Consider the following 17,479-nt stretch of genomic DNA (forward strand, 5'->3'; position numbering starts at 1 on the left):
AATTATAGACTTATCACACCTGAACTTTCCTCTATAATATGTAGTTGGATCGGGGATCTGCTCTCTGTGTGTTAATCAAGTAAGGAGATACATTAACAAAAAATTATTTTGCATAAATGAGTCTAATATGAATAGTGAGACAGTGAACTAATGAGCCTGATATGTATCCAGAATTGGTAAAAAATCTTCCACCAATAAGATAAAAATCATAGGGTTATCCTCTCCACATGGGATAAATTATTTCTGTCTTTCCATTATGAAGACATTGATGATGAATTACAAATAATGATTGTTTAGGTGTTTAAAATATGACCAGTTCCCATTTCATGATTGTATTATATATGTTTCTAGTCACTGTCAATGTTGTATAGGTATAATAATAACAAAACTTGTAAATAAATTCCACATTTTATGTTTTTTGTTTGTCTGAGTGCCATTTTTATTGTTTTGAGATATACAGCAGAGAAACAATGTTTAAAGAAAACTTGGGTATCTCATCTTCTGACCTGAAAAATACATCTTAAATTATGACTACTTAGAAAACACAATTGAGTACCTGGTAGAAATTTGTATTTAAATTTTAAAGTAGGCATCTATATAGTGCTAATAAACTTTACATATTAGCATAAGAAAATATAACTTAATCTATTTGAATAATAAAAATTATTAATGGAGAGTTTATTTCATTATCAGGTGGCAGATTTCTTTAAATAGCCCATATGTTGTAATATTTTCATTATTTTATGTCATGTATTAAAATATAATACTTTGTTATAATCATCATGAAATACTCTAAATGTCCTAGGCTGGCATGCTGGCCAATCTGTGAGAATGATTGCTACCTTATGTCCATCTATAACTTTTATAATGTCAATCTCTCTGTGTTCTTCTGTAGAGGTCCTTCTGTAGCGCTATGGTGGAAGAACTGAGAATGTCCCTGAAGTGCCAGCGTCGGCTCAAACATAAGCCACAGGCTCCAGTTATTGTGAAAACAGAAGAAGTTATCAACATGCACACATTTAACGACAGAAGGTTGCCAGGTAAAGAAACCATGGCATGAAGCTGGGAGACCAATGACCCAAGCACAAACTGTCGTCTTTTTTTTTTTTTCCAAACAATTTAGCGAGAATGTTTCCTGTGGAAATATGCAACCTGTGCAAAATAAAATGAGTTACCTCATGCCGCTGTGTCTATGAACTAGAGACTCTGTGATCTAAGCAGTTTCAGTGATCAGACTTGATTTACAAGCACCATGGATCAACCAAGTTACACGGGGTTACACTGTTTATCATGGGTTCCTCCCTTCCTTTGAGTGAATGTTACATGCAAATGTTGTGGCTGGTTTCAAATGCAGTCCAGGGAGAAACTGCTCATTCCTTCGGAAGCTCAACTGTTGTCAGGAGATGGAATGTTGGTGCCCAAAAGAATAACCAATAAAAATGCCATAAAATTTTTTTAAAAAAATGAGTGAAATCAGCAAAAATTGTAGTGTTACAAGAAACAGTACAGTCCCATGGTCACCAACAAAATAGAGGTGATAATGTTACTAGCCCCCAATACTCAGTAAAATCATCATCTGAATAGATAATATGTGTTCATAGAATGTGAAAAAAAACGGTACTGCAAAACACATCAGTACTCAATAGAAGTGGAACAGAAAGCCGACCACCATCAGTTACTATTCTTTCTCAGTAGTCTGTGTCATGGATTGTGATATAGATGGCAATTATCAAGCCAATAATTGTTTTCTTAAAATACAAATGGCAAATATTTTAATATGCATCCTGCTCCCAGAAACCCCTACCTTAACTTACACAAGAAAAAAAAAAGCAACCACTGGTATAAAGATTGTGATTTAACAGATATGTTTTGCAATCCTTGCCATGAATTGTAAAACAGAGCTCAGTATTACTGGTTATATGGAAGACTGAAGCTTTCACTCTGACATTCTGATATGTCAACTGAAACTGCTTCCTCCTGGAAAGAGCCTTGATGGAGCCTGGGCAGAGTCCATTGATAAGACTGGGGACTTGTCACCTAGACAAAAGTACATGACAGAACTTTGAGGTGGACTGCATTTAACTATAGTCACAATGTTAAAAGAACAAAATTCTTGAGCAGTTTTTTTTTTCTTTTCAAAAATGTTCAGGTTTATTTGTGGAAATGCAAGATTTCTATGAAAATAGTTTTTGTATGGAAATTTTTGTAATACTTTTTATCAACAAAATAAGAACATGTGTTCCTGTCAGGGGTGTGATGTCAAGCATGAACGGTAGTGCGTGTGCACCACCAACGTTTGGTGAAAACTATTTTTATCAAGAAAAAAGGAATCATAGAAGAGAAATATTTTCAAGTTAGATACTATAAAAGCTAGGTGCACTACCACCACGGCTTGCCACGCCACACCCCTGAGTCCCACAAGGCGGATAACATATTGTAATGAACAGTTGTGTGTAAAATGGTAAACGACACAGACCTCTTGACAACATTGTGAAAACAGTTGAGTGCACACAGTTTGCTGTTTGAATCCAATGCACAAAAGTTTTACAAAAAAAAAAATCCATTAAAATTATGTCCATTTTACTTTCAGCTTTGGCTTTGATTTTTCTCTTGCATGTGTAAATGAATGTAACATGTGGTTGTGTACAGAAACTCTCCATCAGGAGGTCTTAGCATCTCAAAGTAAGGGTCTTCCCAATTTCCAGCAAAAGGGAGCAGGGCATCCTGGAGGTGTGTTTTTCTCTCTCCCTTCCTCTCTGTCTCTCTCTTTGTCTCTGTCTCTCTATATATATCAGTTTCTCTCTGTCTCTCTCTACCTCTGGCTCTATCTCTCTCTTTCTCATTTACACACACCACACACACACACACACACACACACACACACACACACACACACACGAATAAACACATATACATGGGTTTTAGAATTAGGGTAGCTGGAATGAGAAAATTTATGATTGTAAAGACAGAAACCTTGATCTTATCTCATTTGTACCTGGAAATTGATGAAGTTCACTGTACTACCTTATGCTATGGAATGGTACTTAATCTATTTTAGTTCAACTCATATCAAATTTAAGAATTTTCTGTGCATTGGTAATTCAATAAGTGTCAGCAGAGGGACAAATAGAGAGAAGTTCAGAGTTAATAATTAATTTTAGATCCTAACGTATTAATAGAAACTGTGAAACACAAACTATAACAGGTTTATGTTTTGAAAATCAAATCTGCAAGACTCAGTTGCTTTTCCTGATTAATTAATTAACTCTAAGTATGTAATTATAATTGGAACCTCTGACAGAAAACCACTAGAAAAGTTTCCATAACACATTTCTTAAAATAGTAAAAATTACATAATCAAATTGTCTTAATTTAATTAAGATTTATACATGTGAGTACTTTAACTATTTTTGTGCTATTATTATTATCGGATATCAATGATTATTTTGTTCAAGCTACAAATGCAGTTATACAAATCATTGCTAAAGTAGCAATACTGGTGTATTTAGTGGTAACTAAGTTTAAATAACAAAAATAAAGTGTTTAGATTATTAAGATGCTGTTTTTAACAAACAAATTTTAAATTTTCTGAAAATATGAATTTGTGAAGTAAAAAAAAAAATTCGGTATTAATATCATGAGGAAATTCCATGAATATATATAGAATCTGACACATGTAGAATTTGCACATTCAATGAGAAACTATGTCAAAAATGATCAATTGAAGCAACTCATTTAATATTAAACTAAGCAATTCTTTAATATGTTTTATAATGATATAATTTTAAACATTTGGAAATTGCATATATGTGGATATGCAAACCCTTTAATTAGTAATATTTTAATTTACTTTAAATATTTTTAACTTCAATTTATTACTGAATTTAATAATTTTAAACATTAGGCATAAAATTACAACTTTATTGTTAAGCAGCCAGAAGATAATGAATTCTAGTAAAATTTGATAATGATTTTACTGAAAAATTGAATTAAGTTCTTAAATATGTAACAACCTTACTAGACTTTAACTTTATAAATAATAGTAGATGTTTTTAATATATATTCTTTTTATATAATTATAATTATAATTAATATTTCATACATGTATAAGTACTTAATTTTTCCAAAAAATCTGGCCATAATATATATTAATTTTAATTTTAATAAAAATGCTAATTACTTTCACACATAATGTCAAACAATGAAAAAACTCTAGGTTGGAAGCTTATGAGAGTCCTCACCATTTTCTAGAGGAACAATCAAAAGCTAAGAGAAGCTAACAACTGTTCTAGGCAACATCAGAACCTATGACTTGAGAGGATGAATGGAGGCTCATGGACTTCAGCTATAGAAACCAATAAGGATGGAGATACCAGGGGTTTATATACACATATACTACAACTGAATAATCAGTATCTCCCTGGGAATGCCAAAGAAACACACATAATTATCACTGAACAACTCTAACTCTCATGGGAGCGCAAGAGAAATATAGTGTAGTTTACCTATGTGTGAAATGAAGAATGGTTTATTGACGGGAATGTTTCAGATGTTTTGTTGTTCACTTATATGTATATATAAGTGCATATGTAATCAAAATGCAAATCCCATGGCACCACTCTTGGGTAGCATGGATATGAAACATTACTGGTTTCAAAATGTTTAAGGATTGTGTCACCCTTTGATATCTGTTTACTTTGAAATATATTGTAACTGCAGAAAAGTGCATACACGAGGCATATATACACAGAACTGCTGCTTGTCATTATAGTTTTAGCCACAATTATTGTGCCATTCAACCTAGGCTCAATGAAGGTCCTCTGACTTGCTGATAAAACTTGCAGGGAAGAAGTAACAGTGATCTTTGATCATGAAATGTATAATAAACTCAACTTTGTTTGACTGTGCCAATAGAGTATGTACAGCATTGTAGAGATAGAGTCTTGGGATTTTGTGGCAGTTTTTAAAGATAGAATCATAGCAATGAGGACGTTGGTTATGCCTATCCTACCTAAATGTATACAAAATTTGAACCACACTCCTCCACTGTGTGCTCAGAGGTGACCAGATCTGCAAGCATGTACAATTGTGAAGTTTTCCTCTTGCCTTCAAGTGATGGTATTTGCCTCAGTGCAGATTCAAATGTAATGACTTATTTATTTCTCTTAAGATATGTCATTTACTTATTTGATGTTTTCTTGTTTTGGTGTTTTTATAGAAATGGTGAGTAGGCTCAATGGGTTTTTAGATATTTTATGGCTATTCTCCTCTAGTCTGTAATTATTTGGCTATGCATTGAATCTTAGCTGAAAATTAGATCCTTTTAAGTTTTGAAGACTTTCGCTATTTCTTCTATTTCCCCCTTATCTATTTCTCCTTTTGCCACCAATTTTCATGTCTTTTTCCCCTTCCTCATCCTTTTGTGTCTCTGTGTGTGTCTGTGTGTGTGTTTGAGAGAGAGAGAGACAGAGACAGAGAGAAAAAGAGATACATAGAGAGACAGAGAGAGAGTACTTGTTTTTTCTTATCTCCTGTCATGTTCAGACTGCTGTGGAAAGCCTAAAGTCATGATCAGTTGGTCACAGTTCTTTGGACTTCTGGACTTCTTCTTCTTCTTCTTCTTCTTCTTCTTCTTCTTCTTCTTCTTCTTCTTCTTCTTCTTCTTCTTCTTCTTCTTCTTCTTCTTCTTCTTTTTCTTCTTCTTCTTCTTTTTCTTCTTCTTCTTCTTTTTCTTCTTCTCCTCCTCCTCCTCCTCCTCCTCCTCCTTCTCCTTTTCCTTCTCCTCTACCTCCTCCTCCCTTTCCTCTTTTCATTATTCTTCCTCCTTCTCCTGCTACTCCTCTTTTTGATCCTCTTCTTTCTCTTTGTCTCTATCTCTCTATTTCTCTGTTTCTGTTTCTTTGTCTTTGTTTCTCTCTGTGTCTCTGTCTGTCTGTCTATCTCAGACAAAGATCAATCTGTATCAATTGTACTAACCCTTACTAGACTACTATTTTTCAATTTTAAGAAAAGACCTTGAATTAATACTCTATTGTCTTCCTTTCTTCATGTTTCCCTTGTTCTCTCTACATCTGTTCTTATGACTTGTAATTACTTAACTTTGAATCCTGTCTATTTATTTTTCTATTACTCTATACTTTTCTTTTAAGTCTATAATCTAAAACTATTTTTCACTTTCTTCCATCTTTGATATCGTTTTAATTTCTGCGAGTTACCATTTAGTGCCTATGACGTCTTCTCTTGAATCATAGTTGTTGATCATAATTGTTCTATATTCCCATCATTAGGAAAAGGCATTTTCTACCTGTGTTCTTTTCAATTTTCTGACCTGGGTTGAAGGTATTATTGAGACAATAGTTAACTCATCTCCCCTCCATTTGCTCCTCCCAGTTCTTTCCCACTTCCTCTCCCACATGTATCTACTCCCTCAGTCTCTCATTCAAAAAGAGCAGGGTTCTAAGAGATAATAACAAAATGTAACAACATAACTATAATAACAGAAAACACACAAACAAAAACTATCATATCAAAGTTGAGCAAGATAAACCAACAAAACTAAAAGAGCCTCAAGAAGGCAGAAGGATCCCAGATCCTCTTGTTTACTTTCCTCTGTTGAATTAGAATTGGTTCTTATCTGGTGGATAGTGACCCATTTAGACATAGAATGACCCTTTCTCAAAGGTTTCCTAAGACAATCAGACAATATAGATGTTTACATTATGATTTATAACTAACAAAATTATAGTTATGAAGTAGAGGCAAAAATAAATTTATGGTTGCGAGTCATTACAACATGAAGAATGGTATTTAAGGGTCCTAGCCTTAGGAAGGTTGAAAATCCCTGAATTGTAAAGGGTCTTGTTCTCCTGGTGTCCTCTACCTCTTTGGCTCTTTCAGTCTTCTCACCTCCTCTTCTGTAGGTGGGATTTGGTGAAGACATCCCATTGAGAGCTGTGTTCCAAATACCTCTGTTTGTCAAATGTCATCAGTCTATCCTTAGTGTTCTCTTTATGATGATGTAAAGTAGAATAAACATTACACTGGCACAGTTTTGTTGATGTTTAGTTGTGACAGAATGCTCATCTAACTTGAGTAATCCTGTAGGTGAATGTATATGGACTACTTGTTGAATAATCTATCCAAGTACCTCTGTTTGGTTTTTTTCCTTCTTGGGTGTATTAGATTTCCTGAGCGGTGTCTTTTAACTTCATTCCTCAATGCCTGGAAGTCCTAACCACTATATTTCAGCAACCAGAGAGTCAAGAGTTCAGGACCCCAAATTCTACCCTGTGTGTGAGCGAATAAAGCCATTTTTGTCCCATTTATTCTGAAAATTTGCTTTTAATTATATCTCATATGTTCCACACTGGAATATACATTTTTCTCTTTTAAAAATATGCACACTGGACAGGTTGTATGAAATAGGGGGAACACCATGCCCGTGGTTCCAGTGCCTGTTTTGACCATCACATTACTATTTTCCTTCCCAAGGGCCAACTCTACCAAGTATAATATACATTTAAGGCTGTAACCAGGGTGAACTTACATTGGTAGCTGTCAGAAGAAAAGACTGATCAGGTTTTGTCACACAGAAGAAAGTAAATGACAAATTATTGGATTCCAACACAGTAACACACTTGTTCAAATTAACTGAAAGCATTGGTTGTAAATGATGGGGTAACAGCTGACAGCAGACTCCAGGTACAGAGGGCATGCTATGAGGCAGCAAATTGGAAAGACAAAGGTGGCTATGAGTTTCCTGTGGACATGCTATGTAAAAGAACTGCTGACACTTCTCAAGTCAACACACAGAATAATGAAATGAGGCTGCTTCGTTGTTGTATGATGTTTTAACTGGTATAAATGAAAAAAGAAAAAGACCCTCAAGTGTACAAGTAGAATCCTCTAGGTTTTAAGCCATGGCAGCAGAAGTTAAACGAACATAACCAACTAGACTCCTTGGAAAAAGTAAGTGAAGAAGAAATTTGATTGGACATTTGAATAAATATTTAGATAATGAAATTGCATGTCTGTATACTGTTCTGTCTATTGATTTCAAACTTTCAGAAATAGAAATTGGAAGAGTTGGAGTTGAAAATACTAGATTCAGGATTCTTACAAAAGCAAAGATTGGCATTCACCTTGTTGTTCTAACAGAGAGAGACTCAACCTTGTTATCAGTTTATCAAATCTATGATGCCACTTGGCTGTGTGTTTGATACAAACTAATATCATAGATGCTCCTGGGTTGAAAATGGAACCTCTCCCACTCCTCCTGCCGCTGAGCTGCTTAGGACTCTGTATAAATGGAAACCGTGCTTTTGAAAAAATAAATATGTACATTGTACTTAAACACAGGAAATTTTTATGTGCTAAGTTAAAACCTAACACAAAATTTTCAAGAAAAGCTACACAATTGTCCACCTCCATTAAAAGACTCCTTGTTATTTTATGTTCTCTTTTGTACCACTATTAAATTGATTCTCTATCGCTATTTCCTGTTTTGTTGGTGGTTTTCTGACATAACTATGTGATCCCAGGTTTTTACCCAGATCTCTTTGAAGAGTTCTGCATCTGTGTATGTATGTATCATTTGCTGGCATGACCTTTGGATTTCAACATTTTGTTTCATTTTCTCATTGTTCTTGACATTTATATTTAAACTTCCTCATTATTATAATTTTATATACAGAACAAAATTTTATATACATAATGTACTCTTGTCTGCATTCACTCTTGTCTGCAATTAGAGCTCTTTCTTTAAAAATAATTTTTCAGATATGTAGTTTTGAACCAAATAAAATACAGACATACTGTGTTCAAGTTACATTCATACAGAATAAGATTAAAATGAAAAAAATAAATAAGAAGTACATACTTGTTACTACTTAGTTCTTACCAAACATATTCTAACTCTATGTGTAAGAAAAATATTTTTACAACTCAACTGAATTCTACTTTAATAAAAATACTGAAAAAATATTGAATGTAAGAACATTTTTGAAAAAGAAATATTTCTATTTTAGTATCTTTCATATAATGATGTTGAAAATCTACTATGATATATTTTTGAGGGTATATCTCTACTTCAAAACACTAAGATCACTACAAGTTTGATCTAATAAAGCTTGAGAAATGTGTTATAATATAGATTAGAAAGCTTTCTTTGGGAACTACTCCAGACTGTAAAGTTTTAAGAGTCAGAGTTAGTGTATTTTCTCACACTATCTTCCAATCATATTTATTGTAAGCCTAATTTAAAAGAGACTTTAAGCATATATCTCTGGCTCATTTCAAAACTAATCACTGCTTTTATAATATTTTAATGGAGATTTTCACATTGTACTAAAATTGTAGCACTATCAGTTCCTAATATTTAGATTTAAGATTAATTTTATCATTTAATATATAATTAAACATGATTAAGTGACTGAAAAAATTTAATCATTTTATCTTATATATAACCTATAAATTAAATTATTAAATATAAGATACATTTTGCATAAGATACATCTATACATTTTAAAACTTTTTATTGTTTACTATGTGTTTCAGCATTTAAGTTTTTATACAGTTTAAGATAGATGTTATGACACAAAGACAGGGAGTGTGTGTGTTTGTGTGTGTCTCTCTTTGTGTGTGTGTGTGTGTATGTGTGTATGTGTGTGTGTAGAATGAAATACTAAAAGAAAAAATATGTCTTTTTCCCTCGAGAGAAACACACTATACTTTATAACACATAGAAATTAATTATATGCCACCTTCTTATATGGGAAGATGGGAAATGTAGACATGAATTCAAGCAGAAATATGCTACTAAAACCCAAAGGTTCTGTCATTGAGAAAAATTTGAAAATAGAGGAAAGTTGTGATTTTGGTTGCCCTGGTATTTCTAGGATCTCATCTCTGTTTGTATACTCTGCATTGTTCTGTTAGTCACTTTCTTTGTTTCCTTACACTGTGCACTCTGATGATTCTTCTTTAATTAATCAGTTCCTTCTAATTTTAATGTTCTTACTTACATATATAAGTCTTTTTATAAAAGAAAGTTGTGTTTACTGATATGGCTGTTTAGAAATCTATCAAGAGAGGAAACACTTGATAGTCTGTCAACCCTGCTGAGTATCTTTCGTTTAGTTACATGTCTACTTCATGTAGGCATCTCTCACTTCTGCTTCTAAGAAATCCTTTCCAATCTTTTATATCATCAATATGATGGAAGTTGACATTTTCCCAAATTGTGAACAAATTATAAACGTGTTAGTTTATATCAATAATCCCAGTATGGAGGGAGAAGGGCCTTCTCAGGTCTCACCACAAGCTGAAGAGCTATTGACAGTTGATGGTTACTGAAAGAAGAATTGCTTTTCTACAGCTATGTATTCATTTGCATCTCGTCAGTGTACCAACGGATGGCTCCACACTGAGAGGAGTTGGAGAGAGGGGGGAAAGGGATAGATGTGTTCAAATTACATTGTATGTATTTGTAAATTTTTTCAAAGGATAAAATTCATAACATACAACAGTTAACATACATATTAAAACAGTTAACATACATTAACAACCAGATCTTCTGGTCCCAGTGATGACGAAAACGAGTTTTGATGCTGCCTGTCATGGTTTCAGAGGAGACAGACTTTTAACAAAATATGACACTAAATGAATAAATACAAATTGGAAAACGCTTTTACAAGAGGAACTCCCTTAAGTCAAACTTGAATGTTTGGTGATATGCCTCTCACTAAATAATTAAATTGGTTAGTTAGATCATTTAATACATAAAAATGACATCCTGACTGGAATACCTAATTTCTGTTGTCTTTGTTGCTAATCATATGTTCTTGGGTATACAAATATAGATTATATGGCTAGTTGATGATATTTCATTACCCACTTTGGGAATTTCTAACTGTGTTTAAAGTAGGACTTCCCAGTGACCTCTTTTCCTCTGACATAACGTATTTACACAGTGGTACCTTTTCCTTTTGACCACACATAGGTAAAGAAAAGGATTCACTGTGCTCCTTCCTCATCTCAGCTGTTGTGATGAGGAGAATTATACTTCAGACAGTGAAGGTTTTTACTGAAAGGGAGTAAAACACATTTGGGTCAAAACCAGCTCTTATTCATCCCGTCACAGGAAAGTGCACTTGAAATTTCACACAGTGATGGAGAATAAACTTAGGGCTTTGTAAGTGTCCCTGAAAAGCTTAGTCTGCATGCATGTGGATGGCTCCCATTGAGTCAGACTCTACTGGTCAGAAACAGTAAGAAGCATTTATGAAGCAAATAGAAAGCATTCCAGTCCCCTCAAAATCATGTGTTTATGTTATCTGAGAGAGTGTATGCTTGAGGAGATGAGAGCAGTGGCAGGGCACTGGGGGTTCTTTAAAAGAGAGCTAAAAGCCAGGCCTCACCGCAGTCCTAAGGTGATCTCTGGGGCTGGACCAGTAGTCACAGAGCTGTGGGAAACTTGAAATTTCTTAAAGAAAAACATCTACATAAGGTTTTCACGTCAGAAGGAAAATCGGGTGTGACATTTTGAAGGAAGGCTTAAAATAGGTATCAGAGTGGATATGAGATTTATTACGGTGCTGTATTAATCACTGGGTTGTTTAGATTATGATAGATTAGCTCTGAAAATTGTGAGAAAGAGATAAATTTAAATATGTACCATGCAGAGATATATGAGAAATTATTAAATAAATATAGAGATTGTTAAAGATTTATGTTATGTCATAACTTTTCATGAAGGCATAGAAAAGCTAAGTTAACATCTACAGACATGGCGTATACTGGAAGGACAGAAAGCCAGTGTGTCTTGATAACAATAATACCGTAATTTTCTATGACTGACTTTCTCCAGTTCTCTGATCAACCCTAAAATGCAAGATGATCATCATTTCAAAATTAGGAAAACTGCTAACAGGAATATATATGTATTTTTTTCCTTAAAGTTGTCTAAACTCAGTATGTGTTAACCTCTGTAATTGAATACAATAATGAATAATGTATTTAGAATGTTAATATTTACTTTTGTTTAGGAATTCTGCTTTATGATTTTGAATGTATTTTCTACAACTATTGCTTTCTCTGTGATTTTGTGCAATCCAAGTTGCTTCAAACCTTCGGTTCCATAGGCTCCATATATGACAATTTTCGTTTCTTTTCTTTTTTTGTTTTGGTTTTTCGAGACAGGGTTTCTCTTGTGTAGCCCTGGCTGTCCTGGAACTCACTCTGTAGACCAGGCTGGCCTCGAATTCAGAAATCCACCTGTCTCTGCCTCCCAAGTGCTGCGATTAAAGGCGTCCACCACGATTTTCTTGATCGCATGATAACTTGATCTTGAGCAATTTACCTAGCCCATTAAGTTATGACACTCCTTTTCTTTTTACTGTAAAATGTTGAGATTATGATATAATTATACTTATCCTGTTCTTTTCCTTCTTTCCTTCTTTCCTTCCTTCCTTCTTTCCTTCCATCCTTCATTTCTTTCTTCTCAGCTCTCCCAAATACACCTTCTTGCCCTCTTTAAAATTCATGGCCTCATTGTTTGCTAAGTGTCTTACAGGTATATATAACTTGCTTAGTGTACATAATGTTACTAATGTATGTTTTTAGAGCCAAACTTTTGGTTTTTAGATGACTTTAGTTGTATAAGGTTAGGACTTCATAACTTTTGAAGGAGACAAAAGCTCAGAACTAACAATGCCAGCTGGGCTTTGAAAACTTCAGTTTCAAGACTTTCTTGGATGATGTTCTCATCTATTAAAAAGGGAAAATTAATGGAGTGAGGAAAAAATTTATATTTATAAGAACAAGATATATTTATATTTTGAAACAGTTGAAAATGAAGAATTGTTTTATAGTTCATTGATTGCATATATAGAAGTCAGAGTTCAAATCTAAAGCAAATAAAAATATTAACTTTAGCATTGTATGTACTATTAGTGACTAGATTTATAAATGTAGATAGATTGGTTCAGTAAAGACTACTAATGAGAAGATTGGTGATCTGAAGCTAAACCAAACAAAGAAACAAATAAAAACTTAGCTATTCCATACTTTGATATGAGCAGAAGAGATGATCTTATAAGACTGATAGAGGGAGAATATACATTGTAAATAGAACGATGATACTTCAGAATTAATATTTTCTACACTATACAAAGAAGAATCCATAAACAGCTCAGAATGTCCTACATACTAGAAGTTGAGGACCCTAAGTTATTTGGTACAGAATCTTAAATAGCTCCTACTTCAGACTACCAGAAGACATGCATACTTTTTAACACCTTTTACGGTATAAATATGGAGAGAACCTGAAAGAGGAAATGATGGTGGATTGGACCATGACTGGCATAAAAATCCAGTTCATGTCAGTGTTCTATCTTTTCGCGAAATCCTTCTGACACCTATACTAAAGTTGGTTGGTGGTTTTACTTTTCAAACTTTAACCTAATGTAGGAAAACACAGTTATGAGCCAGTCTTTCCCATCACTGCTCGAAGTAGCGCAACACTAAAAGACACTTGGATCTTTTTATAATCTTTCTATAGTGCCCAAACTGGATAATCCACTCACTGGTCTCCCAGACTTGGTGCTGACCTCAAAAAAAAATGTACTGTATCATTTCCAAAAACTTTTATGGAAGTCATATTGATCTTATTTACATGGAAATTATTTTTAGAATTTATTAAGATTTAAAAGAAACATGGGCCTCTGCTGAAAAGGCTGTATCTTAGACTTAATTTCATGAACATATCCCTCCAGTTGCTTCATACTCAAGTGAAAAGATCAGAATTTTGATATCTCTTTAAAATTAAGTTATTCTTTCATATATTATATTCTTACCAAAGCTATCCCTTTCTTCCTCAGCACCCCCATATCTTCCATGCCACCTACCCTTTTCCTTCCAATCCACTTGTCCTCTTTTTCCTTCAAAACAGTGGAGACCATCAAGGGACATCAACCACATATAGCATATCAAGTTGCAGTAAGATGAGGTATTCCCTCCTTGAAGCATCCTTGTTTCTTAGCCTCTCTGTGTCTGTGGACTATAGCCTAAGTATTCTTTACTTTGCAGTTAATATCACTTACAAAGAAGTACATAGCACATTTGTTCTTTTGGGTCTGAGCTACTTCACGCAAGATTAGTTTTACCAGCTCCATCCATTTGCCAGCAAATTTTAAGATGTTCTTGCTTTTAACAGCTGAGTAATACTCCATTGTGTAAATATACCACATTTTCTTTATCCATTCTTCAGTTGAGGGATATCTACATTGTTTCCAGTTTCTGGTTATTATTAATAAAGCTGTTATGAACATAGTTGAGCAAGTGTCTTTGTGATAAATTAGAACCCTATGATAGCTAAAACAATCCCATACAATAAAAAATATTCCAGAAATGTCACTATCCCTGATTTAAAGCTCTACTATAGAACTATAGTAATAAAAAGGACATGGTATTGACATAACCAAGTTGTTCAATAGTATCGAACATATGGATACTTGGGTATTGATCAAAATGCCAAAATTATTCAATGAACAAAAGAAAGTATTTCAACAAATGCTGCTGGTCTAACTGAATGTCTTCATGTAGAAGAATGCAAATAGGTCCATATCTATCACCCTAGTCAGAACTAAAATCAAAGTCAATCAGTAACTTCAACATAAAACCAGATACACTGATCCTGATAGAAGAAAAAATGGGTATTAATCTTGAAGTCATTGGCACTGAAAACAACTTCATGAGCAGAACAACAATAGTGCAGTCACTGAAGATCAACAATTAATAAATGGGATCTTTTGAAGCTGAAAGCTTCTGCAAAGTAGAGGACACTGTCAATAAGACAAAACATTGGCCTAGAGAATGAGAAAAGATCTTCACTGATACTATCTAGATCTGACAGAGAGCTATTCCCAAAATATATGAAGAACTCAATAAACTAGACATCAACAAGACAAATAATACAATTTACAAATTAGGTACAGAACTAAACAGAGAATTCTCAACAGAGGAATCTCAAAGGGCCAAGAAGCATGTGAAGAAATGTTCAGAATCGTTAGCCCTCAGGGAAATGCAAATGCAAATGAATCTGAGATTCTATCTTACACCTGACAGTCAGAATGACTACTGTCAAAACCATAAGTGAGGGCTCATGCTGGTGAAGATGTGGAGCAACAGAAACACTCCTCCATTGCTCGTGGGAAGTCTAACTCATACAGTCACTTCGGAAATCAATGTAGTGGTTTCCCACAAAACTAGAAATCAATCAACCTCAAGACCCAGTTATACCACTCCTTGGAATAAACCCAAAAGATATCACATCCTACTCTAAAGATATTTATATTTCTTAGTGAACTTCCTATTGCAGGCCAATAGCTGTGTGAGGGAATACACTAAATAAATTCACACTTCTGAGGGCATTGTATTGTTTGACACAGCCACAGAATACTCTACACATTTTCAGTGCAACTGCTAGGTATAAATTATAAATCATAGAAAATAAAAAAAAATATATAGTAAGTAAACTACTGCCATTGTCAGCATGAACTATTGTGATTCCCAATGTGGGTAACTATCTTAAGGTGCTCTACACACAGGGTTGGCTTAGCATCCTCAGATCTATCTATATCTTTTCTTTTTATACCAAGAGAACAAACCTTAACTTCAGTTCTCAATGATGAAAATTTGTATGAGAGATTAAAATCTCCTGATATCTTCTGATAAGCTTGCTCATTTCCTTGGTAACTTTTAAACTCTTAATTTCAATTAAGATCCTCATTGTCTTGTGTTTTCATTATGGGTCCCTCGGCCCCAACTTCCTTCCATGTATGAAACAGTGGAAAGATTCTGAAGAAAAGCAAACAGTAAAATAAAGAGAAAAAAAGTTGAAAAAATTTTAGAGGAAGGAGAGAACAAATAAGGTAGAATTAGTGGGGAACAGAGAATACGGCACTGGTGTCAGGCTATCTTTGTTTTCGATTTAAATTTAGACTTCTCAAAATTGCTAAAGTTTTTTTTTCTAATAGTATTTTTTCATATTTTTCCCTAGAACATACAATTTGATTACAATTTGACATAAGTATAATTTATAACCTGTTTTGATTCAGTATCTATTAGGACTTTTGTATTTATAAATCAGATTCAAATATGCTTTTACATATATCTTCTGATATTTCTGGCTTACCATTTTTTCTGGGATAAACATTGCTCTGTTTTATAGCAATTGCAAACTATTCCACCATGTGAACCTTAAACATACAATGGCCCAGATGCAGATGAACTGAGAATACACTGTTTTAGGAGAAAGTGACTGCTAGGTTCTTACTTAATATGTGAACATTTCTTACTAGTCATTAATTTTTCTCATACTCCTAACATTATTTCCAATACTAGCACTTTAAATACTGCTATGTTGTCTATCATCTCCATACTAACATAACTTATTTAAATTTATATGGTATACTAGTTCTAAGTGGTCAAAACCAAACATATGCCCTGTGTGGTAGTGGAGGGACTCCATTTCTCTAAAGTTTTATAAGCTTAATAGATCTTATGAATATGAAAAATGAATATGTCATTATGCTCCTTCATCTCTTGATTTTCACAGATTTATTTTTTAATTTAAAACTTGTAAATTATATGAAAATATATGGCCTTAGTTTTCTTTTTTCTGTAGTCTAGATTCTATGAAGAGATATCCAATATTTACATGTGTTTCAATTCTAAGAAATGTGTACTCAAATATTTCATTCTTTTAAATTTTTATTTAGTGTTTTAAAGGTCCCAAGGAGCCTAAATATGAATGGCATTATATTACCTGAGACTTTATTATATTTTATGAAAATGCCTTTTAACCATGTACCATTTACATTTTACTTTCTTTAACCTGTTTTCTGATGAACAAATAAGTTTTCTAATTTTAATGTTCAAATTATCATTCTGTTGATTTGCTGTTAGCATCTTTATGCTATTTTAAAATGCTTTTTTTCATTTACTCTTTATTAAATTAAATTATGTAGACAATGCATTCTAGCTTCTGTCATTTTCCCACTTTCCCTTATCTTCCCTATCCCTACCAGCCCCTCACTCTAAAAATCCTCTCCACACCTTCATATCTTTGTATTTATTTTACAACATAAATTTAATCAGGTCTGTGTGTATGTGTTACCATGGGATCAGAACTAACTTTTAGCCTAGTTAGCTCATTGTGTTTGCAACTGTACAATAAGTCCTATTCTTCCAGAAAATTTCAGAACACAGTAGGTCAGCCAGAATTTTCAGGGTCCATACATTCTCTCTCTTCCATGATTCATGACTCATAGTTAACAGGGATAGTTTTGTGAAGGCTTAGTGTATAAACTTGTACTTCTCTGGGTTCATGATGGGGACAGCTTGGAATTCTGTCATGGTTGAAGATGGCATTATACAGCCCTTCTCCCCTTGTTCTGGCTCCTAAAATGTCTCTACCATC

General features: G+C 33.7%; 1 protein-coding gene and 1 pseudogene across 5 annotated transcripts in view; both read left to right on the forward strand.

Annotated features, from left to right (window-relative positions):
- The window catches only part of Grik2 (glutamate ionotropic receptor kainate type subunit 2), a 626,777-nt gene extending 624,188 nt beyond the window's left edge, over positions 1-2,589 (forward strand). For 4 of the 5 annotated variants that reach the window (XM_031346617.1, XM_031346612.1, XM_031346614.1 and 1 more), the window contains one exon: positions 896-2,589. Coding sequence is in view for 3 of the 5 variants with exons in the window: in XM_031346612.1 (XP_031202472.1) it covers positions 896-1,060 (165 nt within the window). In the remaining 2 variants the exon portion in view is untranslated. The remainder of the gene's footprint in view (positions 1-895) is intronic. The other variant, XM_031346615.1, reaches the window with a different exon arrangement.
- A 2,489-nt stretch (positions 2,590-5,078) lies between these two features.
- Positions 5,079-8,494, forward strand: LOC116075434 (annotated as a pseudogene).
- The last annotated feature ends 8,985 nt before the right edge of the window (positions 8,495-17,479 follow it).

This window comes from Mastomys coucha, unplaced genomic scaffold (assembly GCF_008632895.1).
Source record: "Mastomys coucha isolate ucsf_1 unplaced genomic scaffold, UCSF_Mcou_1 pScaffold3, whole genome shotgun sequence".
Classification (NCBI taxonomy): Eukaryota; Metazoa; Chordata; class Mammalia; order Rodentia; family Muridae; genus Mastomys; species Mastomys coucha.